General features: G+C 38.5%; 1 protein-coding gene across 5 annotated transcripts in view; it reads right to left on the bottom strand.

The window, feature by feature from the left end:
• Positions 1–14,343: 14,343 nt before the first annotated feature.
• The window catches only part of GALK2 (galactokinase 2), a 46,153-nt gene continuing 41,124 nt past the window's right edge, over positions 14,344–19,372 (bottom strand). For all 5 annotated transcript variants that reach the window (XM_027688463.1, XM_027688464.1, XM_027688469.1 and 2 more), the window contains one exon: positions 14,344–14,829. In XM_027688463.1, coding sequence (XP_027544264.1) covers positions 14,622–14,829 — 208 coding nt within the window. In that variant the 3' untranslated portion in view covers positions 14,344–14,621. The remainder of the gene's footprint in view (positions 14,830–19,372) is intronic.

Genomic DNA, 19,372 nt, shown 5'->3' with positions numbered 1-19,372 from the left:
GCTGTAAAGAACATCCACAAATCTGAGACACTAAATTAAATTTCTTACAACAGTTAACACAATAACTCCTTTAAAATAAAGTTTTTATGTTTTAATTCTATTCATGTAAGGTATTTATTTAGCCATTCATACTACGGTTTTCAAATTAATAATTTTTATACTGGGAAAGTGAGGAGTTGAAAAAGATGCATCTCCAAGCCTGGTCTGATAGTGGGCTATGGCCAGTCATGACGTGGAAGAACAGATTACAATTTAGTTTACAAGGCTGTCATGCAAAATAAGCCAGTTGGTTTTGAAGGTCAAAGGGGTGCAGATACTTCATGTGACAAGAATAGTTTAAAATCTTCAAAGCTACTTCTACAGATTGTTATTTTTTTTAAAAGAAATGATCTTGTGAGAAGTTGTGTCTGGTGCCTTTGCTTGTTGTTGGGTCTGTTCTATAACAGCAGATTCCAGGAGGGGTCTGTGTGAGGCAGGTTGTGCAGCACAGTCTAAGGTTGACCTGCTGTAATTTTTTTACTTTCTTTTCAGAATGGCTTTTGTCATTCTAAAGAGAATTTTTCTTCAAACCAAATTTTTCTTCTTTCATTCCACTTCTTTCTCCTTGTTAGGAAGTGAATTCTGTTGAAAAGAAGGCAGTAATTCCTTAGCAGTGAGGGAGAAATCGGATAAAATGAAAGCCTATGAGGCTTTTCTCTGTAGGATGACAAGTTGTAAAAATATGACTGTATGCTGAAAAGTGACTGTAGAGATGGCATCTTGGGAGTGAGTGGGGGAAGGTTATGTTTATTATCTGTTAATGACTTCCAGATCAAGTTTGCTCAGTTTGTGAGTAAAAAAAAAATAAAAAACCCACCCTTTTTTAACTGCCTTTTCTGCAGACTCAATTTGGGATTTAAAAATCATGCTGTGCTAATTTTAATCCAAGTATTACTGTCAGCAATAAAAAGGTTCTTCAGGGTATATTGTGCCTTCAGTTAAACTGTCCATCACTGGACTGTAAATGAAAAGCTTATCAAAATCAGGATTTGTCTAGTCCTGATTAGTCTTGATTAAATATTTCTTAAGTCTTATTAACCCTTTTAAACACTTATGTCTGTTGAAATGGTTTGTGGACTTACCTACCGTGGAGGACTGTAAAAGGAAGAGGAATAAAACTCAAAGCTATTATTTTTGCATTGTGCATAAGGATTGTTGGGTGAGGTCATAGGAATTATAAAAGAAGTCCCACTGACATACTGACCATCTTGTTAAGTTTAAATTTCTCAAGGATTTGAGTATCTAGCATTCATGTGTAACACAAATGAGAAAAGTTTGTGGGAAGAAGCAGTATTTTAATTAAACCAAATGATGTAATCTGAAAAACGTCAGCTTTCAGACATGCGGGTCCTTCTTGAGATCCAATTGGAATCAAAATGTTATCAGAGACAGCCAACAGCTGGGGAAATGTTGGGGTGCATTTAAGTGTGGCCTCTGAGGGTGCTTTTATGGCAGCGCCACCGAGCTTGGTGGTAGTAAATTGTGATGGGTAATCAGTGGTAATCTTGCCCTCCTTCCTCTCTCTCTGAGATATTCAGTGATTCAAACTGTACTCAAATCTTGTCAACAAAGACCTTGTTGCTGCCTTGTCAGGCTGCAGGGTTCAGGCGTGTTCTGAGACATGACTTTTCTATTGCTCTTCTCACTAGACTGGCAAACTGGGCTGGAGACTGCCTCTCCCTCTCTGTCAGCATGGAACACTGGGATTCTTTGGGGATCAAGGGAGGAGGAGAAAGGGTTCATCTTTGTTACACTTTTCTCATTTTTTTTTTCTTCTCAGATGATCTGGCACTGTCCTGGATGACAGTACCTTTCCTTTAGCCTCATCTTGTTGGTTAAGGATCCTGTTCCACTCTGCCCACTTTCTTCTTTCCAGGAAGAACACTGCTCTACAGCAGGAGAGCACTGCAAGGATTTGAGATCACTCCTGGTTTTAACAGGCAATAAAGTTTCTGCCCTCAGTACCCCCTCAGAGGGGCTCTCCATCTTTTCTGTTTCTGGTGTTGAGGGTGTTTCCTCTTCAGCAGAACCCTGCACCTATGACATTTAAATTTGTTACTCCTGTTGATCAGCCTTTCAGGCCCTTGTCTGCTTACTTGCTGCTGCACCTTTACAGGGAGTTACACTTTTCTGTGTGTGTCACTTCTACCTGCAGTGGGAGATTTTCATGCAGCACACGGATGTTATTCCCAGAGAGCAGCATGTCTCTGAACACCATGTTGTGGACAAGGTTAGATTATAATTCTGTTTGAATCAGGACATTACTTTATCCATTTTCTTTCCTAAATTCACATCTTGGGACTAGAGCATTTCTATGGTTATTGGTTTCAGAAAGTCCTGGGCTATATCTGAAAACCCAAGCTTTTTCCATGATGCCTTCATTTGGTTTTAGGGCTGAGACTTGCAACTACACACGTCTACAGAGGGAATGTTTGCCCATGAACCAGCATATCTCAGTATAAAGTAACATTTGTTCCCATTTGTATTCTAAGATCTTTCTAAGAACTCAAATTAACTGATTTGGAAGTGGTTGGTACCTCCTTCCCCCTCTTGGTAGTTTTCAGCAATGTGGAACATTGTTCTCACACGTATTCTTCTTGTGAGTATATAAATTTTTTTGAAGCCCTATGGGATAATTGTCATTGCTGGAAAACTTCTATTGAATGGTGTTTGTCTGCCAGCATCAGAACTTGAAGAGGTTATTTCATCTTGGCTTTCATTTCAGTTCTATTTTAGCAGTTCTTTGTCTTCAACTCCATCATCTTCTCTGTGCACTGAGCTTCTGTGTTCAAAGACATTTTTTGAAATGAAATTCTTCATTTTGTGGTTCTTATTCAATGATGTTATTTCTCATTTTAGGAGCTTTTGTATTTCTTTAAGGCAAGTGAGACATGTTAGTGGTTATTTGTAATTCTTTTTTGTTCAGTGGATTTCCTGTTATGCAAAAATGTAAAGCTTTTCTCACTGTTCTTCCAAACTTTTGTTTTCCTGTCTTGATAGTTTTGTACATCTGTGTCTGCTTTATGACCTGTGGCTAAGATGTACTTGCCCAGTTAAGATCTGGCTTTGTCTTCATGGATGCCTGACAACTTACTGTAAAACTGCAAGTTAGAACTGCTGCCTGTTTGTTTCAAGACCTTCAAGAAGGGAACAACTTTATTCCTCTTTTCTGAATGGACATGAGGGTACTGAAAATCTATCTAAAAATATCAGCCTGTCGTGCTCATGTATTTCATTTGCCCAGTAATCATTTTACTCATTTGTTACTGTAAAAAAAATTAACAGGGGCAGCTTTGTAGAGCATGAAACTTGTAGTTGGACAACATGAATGGACACGTGTGCACTGCATGGAGTGTAATGTTCCAAATGGTGCACAGGCAAAGTCAGAATCATGGAATGGTTTGGGCTGGAAAAGACCTTAAAGATGATCCAGTTCCAACCCCTGCCACAGGCAGGGACATCTTCCACTAGACCAGGTTGCTCAAAGCCCCATCCAGCCTGGCCTTGAACACACCCACAACCCCTTTGGGCAGCCTGTGCCAGGGCCTCACCACCCTCACAGGAAAGGATTTCTTCCTATTACCTGCTCTCTTTCAATTTAAAGCCATTACTTGTCCCATCACTACAAGCCCTTGTAAAAAGGTCCCTCTCCAGCTCTCTTGGAGCCCCTTTAGGTACTAGAAGGCTTTGCACACACCTGTGCTTTCCAGATTATTTTTCTCTTCAGTGGCAGGTGGGTGGAGACAGGCAGAAAGACATCATCTTGTGAAACTGGATAATTACTACTTTCTACCACCATGGATATCTAGTATTATTAATACCAGTCTTTTAAAAACATCAGAGACCGAGCTAAGGATCTTTTATTGCTAGTGTTAGTAATATTTTGTCTAGTTTCCAATCTTTTGAGATATAGAAAGTGGATTAAATAACCTTCTCAGCACCATTTTTCATTAACTGATTCATTATCTGTAGAGAAATCTCCTTGTATAGCATTTTGTCTGGAAAATAACCATGGAAAATATACCGAGGGGAGATTTGATTTATTAACATCTCGCTGGAAGTGTGAAGTGTATCCTAAAGTACCAAGAAAATGCTGTGTGATGAAAAGGGATATCAGAAAAATAGGAAGACAGCAATATTTCTGTATTGCCAGTAAGAGAAACTGTATGATTTTTATATCTTTGTTAACAGAGGATGCAATTTGCAAAAATGTACCTGAAGATAGGAAATAGTCAGATGAAAGAAAAGGGAAGATTATGAACATATAAGTGATGTGCCAGAAGAATCCAAAACCATAACAGATGATTGCTTTACATACTTCTGATATTAGAAGGATCATACCATGGGTAACTCACTAACAAAAGCCATGCTTCTGTCAATATTTATAAACTATGCTACTAAAATGCTTGACAGAATACAGAGGATTATGGAGAGAAAACAACAATACATGTAACTGGAGGAAACCTGAAGAAAAAAAGGGTTTTGTTTTTTTCTCTACTGATCTACAATTTCAATAATATTACGTGTGATTTGTTAAAAAAACTAGACAGAAAAGTCAGAGGTAAATGTAACCTTTCTTTAATAACTGATAGTTGTACCATCAGTGGTTTGAATAGTGCTGCATTTATGTTGGACTTTTTCTTTTATAACCTGTATTTGTGCTGGGTTATTTTCACGTTTCACATGATTTTTTTCCAGTTCTCCTTTCTACCATATTTTAATGCTTTCAATGCTCACAAAAGGAAAATTTTTTAGAAAAGAATCAATTAGTTAGATAAAGGTAAAAGCATGATTGTAGTTAACTGCAGTTTAAAACGTGATACGCCAGGTTAATTCTTGATAAAACTTTAATTTGATTCTTTTGCAATTACTGTTCATAAAATACATAATTGATTTTTAAAATAACTCAAGCTTACTTGCAAGTGTTTTTGTTCCATGCCAAGGACTTGGTCTTATGACTATCATAGTCTGCAGATTTCTTCCTCGAAATGGAGAATGGTCTCCCAGAGCATTAGATCATTGCCATCAATCTTCATCAGAAATTCTGATCCCTTCTTATCCTGGTATCACCATTATGTAGTACAGTACTTTGTTTTGGTGAAAAAAATCATAGCTAAAAAAAAAAAGCTCAACATAAAAATTTTGTAGTATGTGTGTAGAAGTTCTTAGTCTCTTGTGTTAATATTTGCAGAGAGTTAGTTTGACAATATCCTTTATTGACGTTTCTCCAGTTTTTACTGTCCTTTTGTATCAGTTCAGATCCAGAATAGAAGTGTTTGCTCCTCAGACTTTGGGGGCCACAGTCCTTTGATCTCCTACTTTCTTAAGACACACAGTACTGATAATGCTGTGTCATATTCCTTCACTTGAGCAGTAATTGGGTTGAAGTTTACAAACAACGATATCCTCTTGGACTCCCTGACCAACCTGCACTGTGTTTAAAAACCTTTCCTCAGAAGTTTTTGCCAAGATGGTTTAAACCAGCTGGGGCAGGGAAGAGAAGAATGCATTACTCAAGTCTCACCCATTTATTTTGTTTCCTTTTTCTGCTATGATCCACAATAGCTGGGACAGTTTTCTCTTTTCTAGACCGAGACAGACCACAGTAATGCAGACAATCTCAGCAAGTGGTTTGCCTAAAAGACAGCAACTTAAAAATACAGAAAAAAGGTTTGATTGGTTCTTCATCTTGTTATCCTCTAACCTAACATATGATTTAGAATGTCTGAAGTAAGACTGCACTTCAGCTTGGTTACTTTATTTCTATTAGATTTTCGGAGAAGAAGGCTGAATGAGAAACATAAATCAAACCCCACAAAACGTAATGAAAGTCCTCTCATATCTGGATTCTAGCTTTATATATTGACTTGGTTCTATTATGGCCCTGAACTATACTTTTTGGATCTCAACATCTATAAATCTTGAGGAAGTTTAGAGTATTTTCTGAATTTGGACATGTTTCTATCTGGCATCTATCCTTCTGAATGTAGAAAGGACTTATCTGTTGTGTAGTACAGATATTCAGAGCCCTTTGTTGTTTATGTCTTAAACAAACAGGTTTCAGAAGCAAAGACTTACTAATTAATTCTGTACTTTTCCTGACAGAATATACAACTTCTTTAACTAGAATGCTTTTGAAGGATTTAATGAAGACTTACTTGAGTTCCCCTAAAACCTTTTCTCATGGGATCCTTGGTCTTCTGTATATGGAAGAGTTTGCACACAACACATTAAAGGAAAACTACTTTGCCACTGGTTTTCAGCATATTCAGCACAGGGGCGCCACAGCTTGTAAAGAATTCTGTCAAATCTCAGCAGCTTTTGTTCCAACAGGGCAGCCCTTATTCAGTGAATTTAGGGGTCAGATTATGTGTTATGGTAGTTTAACTTCACTGACTTCAACAAGTTTCGCAACATCATATAGAAGAGTGGAAAACTTTTTTTTTCAACTTTCGGTGTGGCATTTTTATATTTGTCATTGTTTTTATGAACTTTACAAGGACAAATTGTAAAACTTGTTATTAGGCTGACTAATGGGATAAAAAGAAAATTTTAGACTTCTTGTGAAACTGATTATGTTTTTCTCAGCAGATTTTAGGTGACTATTCACATTATGAGCACAATTCTGTCTAAAAATAAGTCATGTCCACTTCTTTATGGGTTTATTGAGAACAGAAATTTCCACACCATTCTCCCTTTAATGTGACCACAATGGGCAGTCGTAATTTGTGCATTTATATAAAAAGAATAAAGTAGCAAATTGGCCACCATAAACTGTTAGTATATTCACTTTTGCTGACATGTTTATTGTAGTTTGCAATATGCATGATGTTGATTTTCAAAAATGTTCCATTTTCTTTTTTGAGGGTATGAATTATAAATTCATGAATCACAGAAATCAAGGCTGTAATACAACTTAGAAGTTGGAAACACCACATAGCACTCATCTATGTCATCCTCAAAAAACTGGGATGTTGAAATTTTTCATAGTTTGATTAAAAGCCTAAAACCTTCTATTCATTGTACAACTAAAACCGAGCAAGTCGGATAGTTTTTCATGTGTTTATGTAATGAGCAAAAGGCAGCTAACGAACATGCCAGGAAATATCCAGAGAAAACCGAAAAAGGGGCAAATATGTAAATTTTGGTGCACCACTCAGAACATTCTATAGCACAGAATCTCATAAATTAAACACATAACTTTGCTTAAAGACCGAAAGTGTTTTTAATGCTTTGTTTTCATGGTATGTTTCAAAGGAAAGGAACTTGTCTCCAAAAAACACATCTAGGAATTAAAGATGTCCCCTAATGAACAGACAAAGGAATGAAAAAAGCAGAAGCCTTTGCAGCCTTAAAAGTAGAGTTCAAAATATCACCCCTCTTACAAAATATTTCCTGAAAATAGTCTTGTGGAGCACAAAAGTCAATTCTGGAAATGCGAGAACTATGAAAGCAAGGCCAGTAGTCGGCACTTTCAAAAATAAATAAAACCATCAGGCAACAACTGTATGCTAATTGCATTTAAGAAATAAAAGACCACCTACATAGAAATAAAATAAATCTCATTAGTGGAGCTAAAGCAGATAGTTGAGATTCAGACTCTGCTAACTCAGCCCCTTAGGCTTGCCTGAGAGAGCTCCCAAAGTCGCTGCCGTGTTCTTTGGGATGGGACAGAAGTGTAAAAAGCCACCTCCGTGCCCTCACTGGAGCAATCTGTAAGAGCTGACGTGCATTTCCTGTCACAGCTTTCAGAGGATCCAACCAGATCATTCTTGCTGAATGAGCACAGCCAAGGCAGGGGGAAAAGGAGGTCACCAAGAGCAGCTGTGTGCAAGAGCCTGATAGGTTGGGATGGCCCTGAGAAATCCCACAAATCACAACTTTTTTTTCTTCTGTCAAAAAAAATTTATTAATTTAACCGTTGAATTTGTTTTATGAAAAATCAACTTTATGAGGGCAAAGCACTGCAATGTTATAATGAAGAAAGTTTAATATTTTATGAATTTTAGGCAGGACAATAAATCTTGAAGTTTTTCAATAACAATAGTGAGAGGCCTGTAGGTCCATCTCCTGAAGCAGCTCACAGTAACCACCCTATTCCCTCTAGAGGAAGTATTGAAAATCATTTGCAAGCAGTGACCCCTCTCTCCCTGTTGGCCATCATCAGGTTATACATCTTCAGAAACAAAAGCTGCCCAGGCTTCCACTCACTCTCTAAAATGGTCTTCTGAAAAGAAATTTAAAAAAAAATTTAAAAAATCAAGGCTATTGAAAGCTCATCATCTGTTCTGCTGCTGATATAGTTGGATTGGCTGTTGAAAGATTGCACAGGAATTTAACTGGATATATTTGTAGGGCCAAGGCCTGACCATAACTAACTTGAAAAAAAGCCCAATAGGTATTTTTTCCTTGACCTTTAACCCTTTGTCCCCAAATCTTTCCATTCATAGTTAGTATTTGTCTCTGATTAAATTTATGATTCAACTGTGGAGCTTTAACTTAATCTGACAGAAGTTCTGTAAATCCTTGCTAGATGCTTTTGGTTCTGATTTTAGCTCCTGTTTTCTGTTAGACTTTCTAATTCAGCTATGAAAGTTAGAGCTTTATGTTCCTAACATAAAATTAGGTTCAGACCTTCATAAAAAGCTTATTATTTGTGCAGCTGCTATTGCTGCATAAAAGTGGCTCACTGATTTTTTTCCTCAAGTAGAGGTTCTTGTCTGAATTCTTTTCTAGATAGAAGCCTGGAAAGGAAGGAGACAGAATCAAGAAAGGATGTTCCTTGGGAGAAAGTCAGTAGAAAACACTTCAGTATTTAATCAGAATTATTTAATTCTGTTGATAATTGATCAATAGTAACACACCTAAAAAATCCCACTTTGAGTCAGAACAGCTTAGCCAACAAAAATAAATACATGTATTTGTCACATGAGGGACAGATAAGAAATCAGGAAATGTCGAACAACACGAATAAAACCTTCCATTATATGAAATTTGGCAAAAAATAAGGCCTTTAAAAATATTCCTTAGGAACTGCTGTAAGTTTCATAGAAATCTGCTTCAGTGTCCCTTGAAAAATTAATGTGGATTTTAAAAAAGAACCCCACACATCTGGCTTGATCACTGGCTGATAAAACATATTTTTATTCCCACCCCAAATCACACACAGCTTGGCTGGAAGGAGGACAGCTGCTTGGGCACTAGTGTGTTTCAGTTTGAAGTACATCTAATCTTTATTGAGTTATTTGAGCCTCATGTGCCAAGTGCAGAAAGATGTGCTTTTGTGGGGAGAGGATTTTTTTTTCCTTTTAATACTAATGTGTAATTTTGGCCAACAAAATAGGGCTTAGGAGACAATAGCAATTCTCAAAATGCATTAGACTTAAAATCCAATAAATATACCAAATGCTTTTGTATAAATCCTCATCCAGTTTGTTGTTTCTGCAGGAAGCACTGCTATTGGAAATCAGTCTCAAACACTTTATTGATCAATTAATTCTGAAAGCTCTTTAGTGTCTTCCCATCTGATTCGCTTAAACAATTTTTACTCCTCTGCATTTTTTCCATTACTGAGTCTCACACCTATGATGAATAAGGTACGAGTTATATTATAACCTTAAATTATATATGAGATTTTGGGCACATCAGTTTTACGTGCAAACTCTCCCTCTTTGTTACTGTACCGATTGAAATGTTTGCTTGGGAGTGTGGGCTGGGTAAATCTACCTTATGCTGAGATCAGTGACCAAATCTGCAGCCTTCAGGGGCTCCAGAAGATGTTCATCTCCAGGTTTTACTGGTGAACAATTGCAGCTGAGGGGAAGAAGTCTGCTCAAGAAGCAGCAGTTCCCAGTGTAACAGCTACAGCTTTGTCCTACCCTCAGGCAGTGCAAGTATTGCAGTGCCACTGCAGTGGGAGAGACTGCAGAGGTGGTTGTTGGGCACCATCCACCCCCAGCACGGTGTCAGCCTGTCTCCTGCAAAAACATTGTGGTCTGTGGTGTCCTGCAGCATCTCAACTACTTGTGACACAAGTCCTAAAGCAGAGGGCAGAGTAGAAGAGATAAGATCAATAACAGAATTAATCTTTTGTCTCTGTTTTATGAGATATTGAATCTTAGAAGAGCATTCGATGAAAGAGCAGCTGAACGGCAGAGCTGAGGGAGGACAGATGTGTCGCTGATATTGCTTGGCAGTGCTTTCCGTGCCAATCCTCTGTGAGCTGGGAAAATCTGTCAAACAAGGCTGGATCACAGGGAGCAATTATCAGTTAGTTTTATTAGTTAATGATCAGTTAATATTATCAGTACTATTAGTTAGTATTATTTAGTTCCTCATTTTAGTCCTTTCTGCATTGTGAACTACTCTCTCTTATCAATACCTAGCTTTCCATCTCAAAATTAGCATTTAAACTATAATTTAATATGCAGTATGATTCATGGGTTTCATGATACTAAGCCTTACCCGTCTGGTTTTCATGCTGCTATTACTTTGTAGTGCAAGTTCTTCTATAGAGTTCATTTTTTTCTTGACAAGTGTACAATGACAAGAATCAGGGAACACTACTTCATTTCTGCCCATAACAGCTATGATTTGCAAGGTATCTTTTTTAGAACAGGACAGTTCTTGTGAATATTGTTGTGGGTGTATCTTCAACCAGATCTGATTGGGATTTAGCACACAAATAAACTTCGTAGTGAGCTGAAAACACAAATCTTTCACTCAACTGAAACTGTAGCACAGCAGTTGCTCCAACATATCAAGATGTTATTAAAGAGACACATGGAGAGGAATTTCAGAAGGATTATACTGACTAAGTACACAGCAGTTACTAAAATAAGAGTTGGCATTCAGATCATATTAACTAGAAACCAATATTCCCGAAAATGTTATGTAAGTAATTATTATATATTAGGTTGCCATATGTGTGTGTGTGTGCTGTGTCCAAGGCAGCAAACGTCAAATATGCTGCCATGACCCCCTCCTGTCGAGTGAATGGTAAAATTGCTTTCATTCTGCTTCAGAGGATGAGCATGTTCCTGTGTGCAAGACACACAGTCAGCAAATACAGTGATGAAGACGTACATGTCAATGGGATTAGGATAATACAGAGCATTAATATGGCACCAGGCAATGATGCTGCACTCAGATGTCTAACAGTGTCTCCATTCCAGATCCTTTTTGGAAAGGTTTAGAACCCATTTACTGCACACTAAGATTAAACTCATGATTGAATGAATTACAGTCAGGCATTTAAATAAGATAAAGTTACACTCCATGGATAACCAGAGCTCGTGCTAACCTTTATTGGATGCAGGGGGAAACATAGTGACAAAGGCTGAGGAAACGGCTGAGGTACTTAAAGACTGAGGCAAAGAAGGCATTAATAGCAAGACCAGCTGTTCTGTGGGTACCCAGCCCCCTGAGCTGGAGGACAGGGACAGGGAGCAAAAAGAAGCCCCCATAATCCAAGGGAAAACCATCAGTGACCTGCTGTGGAACTCAAACACACTCAAAGTCTCTGGGTCTGGCTGGATCCACCCAAGGGGACTGAGGGAGCTGGGAGTGCTCACTGAGCCACTTCCCATCACTTCTCAGCGGCTGCAGGAGGGAAGGTTGATTGGATATTAGGAAAAATTTCTTCATGGAAGAGCTTGCCAAGCACTGGAACAGGCTGCCCAGGGAAGTGGTGGAGTTACCATCTCTGGAGGGATTTAAAAGACGTGCAGATGTGGCACCTGGGGACATGGTTTGTGGTGGACTTGGCAGTGCTGGGTTAACGGTTGGACTCGATGATCTTAAAGCCCTTTTCTAACCTGAACAAGTCCATTACTTGATATCCCAATTAGTGTTATTTTAGCTATAGAAGAGATTTTTGAAAGGAAGTCAGAAAAAACTACTAAAAATGCAGATCTGGCAAGACTTGCTTAAGAAATATGCTTATGAGCTGCTGCTTTATGCTCAGAAATTTTCATCAAAATCTTCTTTATTTTTAGAGATTCTACTAATATCTTTGCTGCTTACCATTCTCGTGCTCTCATCATTGATTTTACCATTATGTAGAAACATGTCTTCAAAGGTTTAAAAAGCAAACAAAACCCACCCAAAACAGAGATTCATTATTTTTGTTTGTTTAAAGAGAAACATTTATTTCCTATATATAGTCAGTAAATAAAAACATTTGAGTGCCCTTCTTATGTGTATAGTTTGAATACTGTAGGTCTTTCAATGAAAGTTATGTCCAACTTTATTGGGAAAGACATTGGAGCAATAAAAAAGAAAGAAATTTATCAGAAGTTTAGAACATTTGGTTTTATTCTTTTATACTGTGCCAGTTTTCTGTTTCCCTTTTCTTTGTTTATGAGAATATAATTTATCAGATTCATTGACAGAAAAATTTTGAAATGTACTGTATCCTGTGTGTTTTTGGGAAGATTCCATGACTTTGTGTGTCATGCTCAACTCAGGAAGAAAAAAAAATTTTTTTATTCTGCTCATACACTGATTAGTGCTTCCATGAATCCAACTGAACTGAAGTTCAATGCAAATATCTTAATGAAAGGACTAACATGTACTGTGTTCTACTCAGTTTTTATGACAGGATAATAAATAGGAATCACTGGATTAAGCTGAGGATTATATTTCATAAGGCAGTTGGTAACAAAGCAAAGGCATTATTTTCTTTAAAATCTCTATGGTTATCTTAGACATTCTTGAAGGTACTTATTTACTTTTTTGAGTCCTATGTTTACAGGTTTATTTGAATATACACTGTATCTGCTGTACATTACAAATGGGTTACAAGTTATTCAGTTTTCATAGATGGTAATAGCAGATGTTTTAAGATTAACCCATTCTATGATTCTGCCTGTTGTTCAGAACTGTCTCCATTATCCCTTGCGTTGCCCTTCTCAAATGCATCCTTTTAACTGTCCTCCCTCCAAAGGCAGTCTTTTCATCTCTCCCCATTGTGCCCAGACCCTCTCCTTCTCCTCTCTTAGAGGGCTTGATTTACTTGACCTAAGCGCTCTGTTCCACTTCTCCTGGTTGTCAGAAACCAGAAATCTTCTCTAGTGATAGTATTACCATGACATGTCCCCTCTGAGGTTCCTGAAAAGATCTGGTAGTTTGCACTGGCTGTTGTTCATCTGCTGTGTTCAGATTTGGCAAAGTCCTCTCACAGAATCAAGAGCCTCTGAGAATTTGGTTTGGCCTGAATTAGCAAGGGTAATGTACAGAAAATCTCTTCTGAGAGATCTCTAATTTGATGCAGACTTCTGGACATCAACTTGTGCTTAGCATCACAAAAATGTGCACAGGGCCAGCTCTTGCTGTGTCTTTTATGGCTGCAAGGGCTCTGACATGAGCAAACCTTGCCTTTGGTTTTCTTTGTAGAGAACAGAGAGGTGGAAGTTTGTGCAAGAGAGAGGGCACAGGAACCTAAGTTTCCCCTTGGAAGCAGGGTTAGAATATCTCTGGGGGCTCCTGATGTACAGGACCTTTCTGCAATCACAGTAATTTCTCCTCCTGAGGAGGCAAGTTGTTGTGGTCTGTCCTGTCAGAGCAGTTACAGCCTGGGGATGGTGAGGAGTGTAAAGTGGGAGCAAGGTCAGAATTTATCAGTCATGTCAGCGACATTCTCTCTTGCTCCTACCTATTTCCTTTTGCTTTGGACAGCTAAGTGAATTATCTCATTAATTGTTCCTTATAAATTTTAATTGCTTTTTTACATGGTCAATGGATTATATTTAGTCCTTTTTAATAGTTTAGCATAAAATGCAAATGTTCTACCATGTAGAAGCAGAGCTGGGATTCAGTCACTAGAGTATGTTATTTGGATACCTCAAAACCCAACATTGCTTCATTATTTGTTCATTCTCATAGGGGAACAGGTTGTCATATTGTACAACTCACAGATAACATTCATCGTTGTTGAAACTTTCATACCAAGTCATCTTGCACAAATATACATCCTATCACTGGAAGAAGTTTTCCTGCTTAACATAATGTATTCCTAATGTTTGACTTGGCCTGCAGGTGCTCCTCCAATATTAGCATTAATGACAACAGTGATTATCTTATTTGTAGAGAGTATAAAACTTCTAATGCTTAGCAAGGTCCTTCCAATTTTTTGAATGCTTCAGTTTAATCTTCCTTTTTTACAAAACGCTCTAAACAATGTCCAGCACTTGAAGAGGAAAAGCACTGAACAGCCCTGCTAACCCTGCAAGGTCCCTCCCTGTACTGAGACAGCTCATTGCTGCACAGCCTCTGTTTAATGGAGTAAAGGGAAGAGAAGAGAGAGCCACTGTAACACAGGATCATCTTTATTTCAATTTCAGCCTTCACTGTCAATACATTTTAGTAAATCAATGTTTATACTGAAATATATATTTGGTATGGAAAAAAATAAGACTTTTATAATCAAAGAGTTTTCTTTTAATTGGTTCTTCAGAAATACATTTTGATAATAGCAACTGCTCATTACAATACAAACCAGAAGAGGCATTCATTTACTGTGGCATGGGAAGTACTGCCAGTTCCAAATGCTCCACATAGTTTCTTTAAAATTTTTACGTTCTTTAGGCCTCAACAAAAACCAAAGCTCCTCTTCCAGGTTTGGTAGCAAACAGACTGTTATTCTCCCCTGCTAACCTTTGGCCATCCGTTTGGTAATAAGATTTTTTTACATTTTTTAGGAACATGCTCAGCTTGTCAGTAGGCACCATTGACACAGTGCAGCCACCCCATCCAGCTCCAGTCAGACGTGACCCGATGGCCCCGAATTGCCTAAAAAAAAAAAAACCAAAAGAAAAATCATGTAAAATAAACCAAAAAAGGGTGCTTTGTCATATATAAAATGCATATAGAAAACTAAGTTGTGTTTTGAGTATTCGTGTCATCTGATTTTTCTGAGGTTCACTCAGTTGTGTGCAACACTACAGCAATTTGCAGTTACCATTGTGGTCCAAAAAAAAAGTGCTGACGCTTTAAACTGCAATATAGTAATTTCTGTCAGTTCCAAAAGTCACCCTGTTTTGTAATGCTCCAGCATCAGCTGTTTTAAGGATCACAGCGCAGCTGAGATGAAGAAAGCAGGAGAAGAAAGGAATTGTGTTAGCAACATTCATAAGACATCAGAAGTGAAAACAGGAATACATGACAAAAATAACAAAAGAGGGTTCATAAACTAATTGCACAGGATGTAGGCATGCAAGCCATTTTCTAATGTGGCAAAGACAAATAGCTCTATTCTTCCAGGACAGATCTAAAACATGCTGAAGATTCACAGGCTTCTGCAGGACTGCTGAGCGTGGCAGTCAAGAAAAGGAGAATTCAGAAACACTCAAAAAGCCATACAGAGTCACTGCACTCTGTGTAAATAAACTCACCTAAACATCTGTTTCTGCTGAATGGACAGAGTCAGGAATCTCTCTTTAGGGAAACCTCATGAACTTAAGAGACTGCCAGCAGTAGAGGTAAAGTAAGAACTTCATCCCAAAAAGAAAAAAATGCTCTTAATGAGGAGGGTGAATAGAAAGAACAATGACAAATAATGACATCCAAAATATAAACCATTCCCAGCCTCAAGATACTGGCCTGCTAGAAACGTCCTACAGCAAATCCCATGCCATTACACTGCAAGATTCAGATGCCATCCCATTAGAATTTAGTAGAATTATTTTCATTAGTTTGCTTACCTGTGTTCCTGATCTTTACTTAGAAAAAGTAGGAAAATACCATGTAATAAATGTCTTTGGGGCTTTTCTAACCTAGTCAGAACAGAACTAGTCAGATTTAGAAAACTCATCTGAAATCTCATTCTCATGGGAGATCTAATCTGATTTGCAAACAAATACTTTTGATGTGTTTCCAACAGCCAGGCACGGAGAGATTTATCAGCCCCAGAGTGTGTCAGAGGGAGAGGCAGCGTCATGTGAGCAGTGCTGGAAAAGGACAGCTCATTCAGAGCTGTTGTAATTTTTCATGTGTGTATTTTATGTTAAATGAATCTGGTGTAGTGCTGGGTTAGTAGAGGTTTAGGTCATATTTCAAGCGAGTACTTACATATGTGTTTGATTCTAAACACACATCTCTTGAACAGAAACACTTTCTTCAGTGTGTCTGTGTGGTGCCACCCTTCATATTGACTCGATTTTATGTTCATTCTGCATTTCCTGTTGGTGTTCTATTTTACTTATTGTTATTCCTGTAAGCCACTCATTCTCTGATGCAATTTAGTAGTTTTTAGTCCATGGAGCAACCTCCTAAAATGAGCAGGATCCAATTCAGTCTCAGTTGCAATCAATAAGGTAATTCCCATCGACTTCATAAGGCCCAATCCACTTTTCAGAGTCTGCTAAATCAACTGTCTGTACTCATTTGGTCTGTTACCTCAGTCAGAACTTTGCATTTCTGATGGTGTCTGGCTTTTATTTTGGTAGGCAACTGAAATCCCTTCAGAATTGTTCTGAACCTTTTATTGATTTCGTAATTCTCTGTGGTCATGCTCATGCCTCATTTTTACTGAGTCATTTTAAAATACTTAGTTGAAATAAAGCATAATGCAGACAGAAAATATGCCTGTTGCAGAGCTGAAGTCACTGTGTTTCAAAATACTGCGGCTTAACAGTGTCAAATGTGGTGATATGATCAGACACTTGGGGTTTTCTGCTGAGGAACTTGATGGGCAGTGCTGTAACATCTGAAACCTGGGTACCTTATATTACAGGAATTCAGAAGTGAGCACCTAATTCTGCTCTGCAAGAGATATGGTGTCTGGTGGGTATTTAGATCCAACATGACAAAGGTGTCTTTGGGACAGATCTGAAACCATCATGTTCGAGTCCTAATCAGTTCAGTGCCGGGCCAGGCGCCTCTGGTACAGCAGCATTCCTGGCCAGACACTCTCTTCAGGTGCACTGGCATCCAAATCATGCCTTTTGGAAGAGGAGTCTGAGCAGACAATTCTGTGGATGGGGTGCTCTCCCAGGCACTGGGCCCTGGGACTTCATGTGTGGGAAGTACCCTGTGCACTGCCTGGGCTGTGCTGCAGCGCCAGGACAAGGAATACTGGGAGAGGTAATGGAGTATCTGGAGCCCAGTGCTGGGGGCACTCAGCTCCCAGTCCCAGGTTCTGGCCTTTGCTTCCTCAAGAGTTTATATATCTTTTTCCAGTTTTCACTGGATAAAAAGAGAATTATCTTATGGGGTGTAAATGACAGTCAAAACATGAGTACTGCAGCAAAGGAGAGAAGAATAAAAGAAGAAGAGTAAAAATGGAAGTCCCATAGTTTGGTATATGGAAATGATAGACATTGCAGTAGTTAATTTTAAAAATAATTGTACTGTTAAGAAGTGAAAGTTTGAAATACTCAAAATTATGAACTAGTTTTTCGGAAGGCATGCAGTTAACATGATGAGATATAAATATATAAATGGAGAGGATTATACTTATTTTGCTTTGTAGCTTAGTTTGCATTTGAATAGCATCTTTAAGCCTTTCTGGCTTTGTGAAAGGGCTGCAACTTTTTGTTGAATTTTCAATCAGTGCCATGACTGTAGGCTTTGCAGCTTTAAGAAAATCATCTTTGGTAATGGTAAGCGTCTTGATAAAACACAGAATTGTCTTGGCCGCCATAATGCACCTGGATGTAATGTCTGTCTGTCATGCAATGGGCATGGCTGGGAACATAAGAATTATCAGGACTTATAACAACAGAAGATGGGGAATAAGAGAATGAAAGAAAGTTATGGGCAACACTAAGGACTCTGAGGGATTTCCAAGAGGACCTAACATATTCATGAGCTCACATCAATTTTTTGTCCCTTAATTGTTCGGTAAATCTGCTGTGTTACCTACTTTAAAAGACTAACAGGTAAAACAGCTGTTAAGAGCATGAGGTAGGTTAGAGAAAAGTACAAGTCTTCTGTCTTTGCAAAACAAAAAAAAACCCTGACCAACTAGTGGTTACAGTTTTCAGCACTACAAACCACAGCAAGTATGGATCCCTTTCTTTCTTGGCAGAGGTTGTACAGTAAAACATAAAGATCTAGGCAAAACAGAAAACATCTGGATATGCAGATTATTCTTCACAGTTTAAACCTTGTAAGGAGAGAGCAGCAGTAGACTCAGGCAATTCTGTGGAATGTATTTTTGGAAAAGCTTTTTAAAGCTACAGGGCAGCTGTATATCATCGTAAGTAAAGAATGTAATTTATGTAGTTCCTGGCCGTTTCTATAATCACATCAGCCAAATTTTCCTAGAGTGACTAGTGATTTTATGTCCCTTAGCTTCTTTAATGTACAACTTGAGAAAAGTTGAGACTTTTTTCCAAAAAATTGAGTGCTGGCTTAAGCTGCATTCATCTGGAATAGCTATACGCTTTTAAAAATCTAATTACTGAATCAGAGAAAGATTTAATATTAAACTTTTAGAGGAGAAAGATACAGTTCTTAGGAAATACTCTTGATGGGACAAGACTCTAAAGAATAACGAACAAACATTTTCCTTGTTTCTGTTCAAAGACTGTAATAAAAAACCCCAGATTAAATAATTTTAATATACCAATTAGCCAACATTTCACATAAATGACACTCCGCTGTGCTGCTTAGCTCTGCCCATCATACTGCTGTGGGCTCTTCTGCTGGTAAGTTAGAAATCTGATGTAATGAGGGCACACACATCACTTTTTTCCTTTACTATTTATATTTTGCTCCCTGGAATTGAAATTTTAATTTAATTTAGAAAAATCCTAACTGCTCCTTTCCTCTGGGTTCTGTGGCTGTGTGTGTGCTACCTCCTGCAAGCCAGTGCCCCCATGCCCAGGCTGGCTGGAGCAGCAGCTGTCTCGCCATGAAAGCACAGAGCTCAGCAGAAATGGGGAACAGTTTCCATGCCCATGCTGAGCCTTGCACTGACCCAGGCTGGCCCTGCCAGCCCTGCTGGGTCACTGCAATGTAGCTCAGGTAACCCCACGCAGGGCACATCTTGCCAGTTTATGCCTGGCCTGTTTTCCCCTGCGTGGGACAGGACAGTCTTCTCAGCCCGTTCAGAGGGATCCAAGGTGGGCACCCAAGTGAGGACACTGAAAATAGCTCAGCAGGTCTGCAAAGTGCAGTCATTGGGTGCTACTGATGAGCTCTCAGCACTGGGCAGTTACTGCACCTAAAAACAATGCAGATGTTAAGTTTGAAGGCTCTTCCCCTGTCAGAGGTGTCTCAGAACAGGCAGTGCCGATGCCTTGCATGGGATCAAGACTTTGTTGCTCAAGATTTTTGAGCACAGTTTCTGTTTTCAGCTGATTCTGGAGATAGTTGTCCCTTCTCACAC

This window comes from Neopelma chrysocephalum, unplaced genomic scaffold (genome assembly GCF_003984885.1).
Source record: "Neopelma chrysocephalum unplaced genomic scaffold, ASM398488v2 Primary Assembly neopelma1_75, whole genome shotgun sequence".
NCBI classification, from domain to species: Eukaryota; Metazoa; Chordata; class Aves; order Passeriformes; family Pipridae; genus Neopelma; species Neopelma chrysocephalum.
The sequence above is the reverse complement of the archived record's forward strand: the minus strand, read 5'-3'. Positions and strand labels throughout refer to the sequence as shown.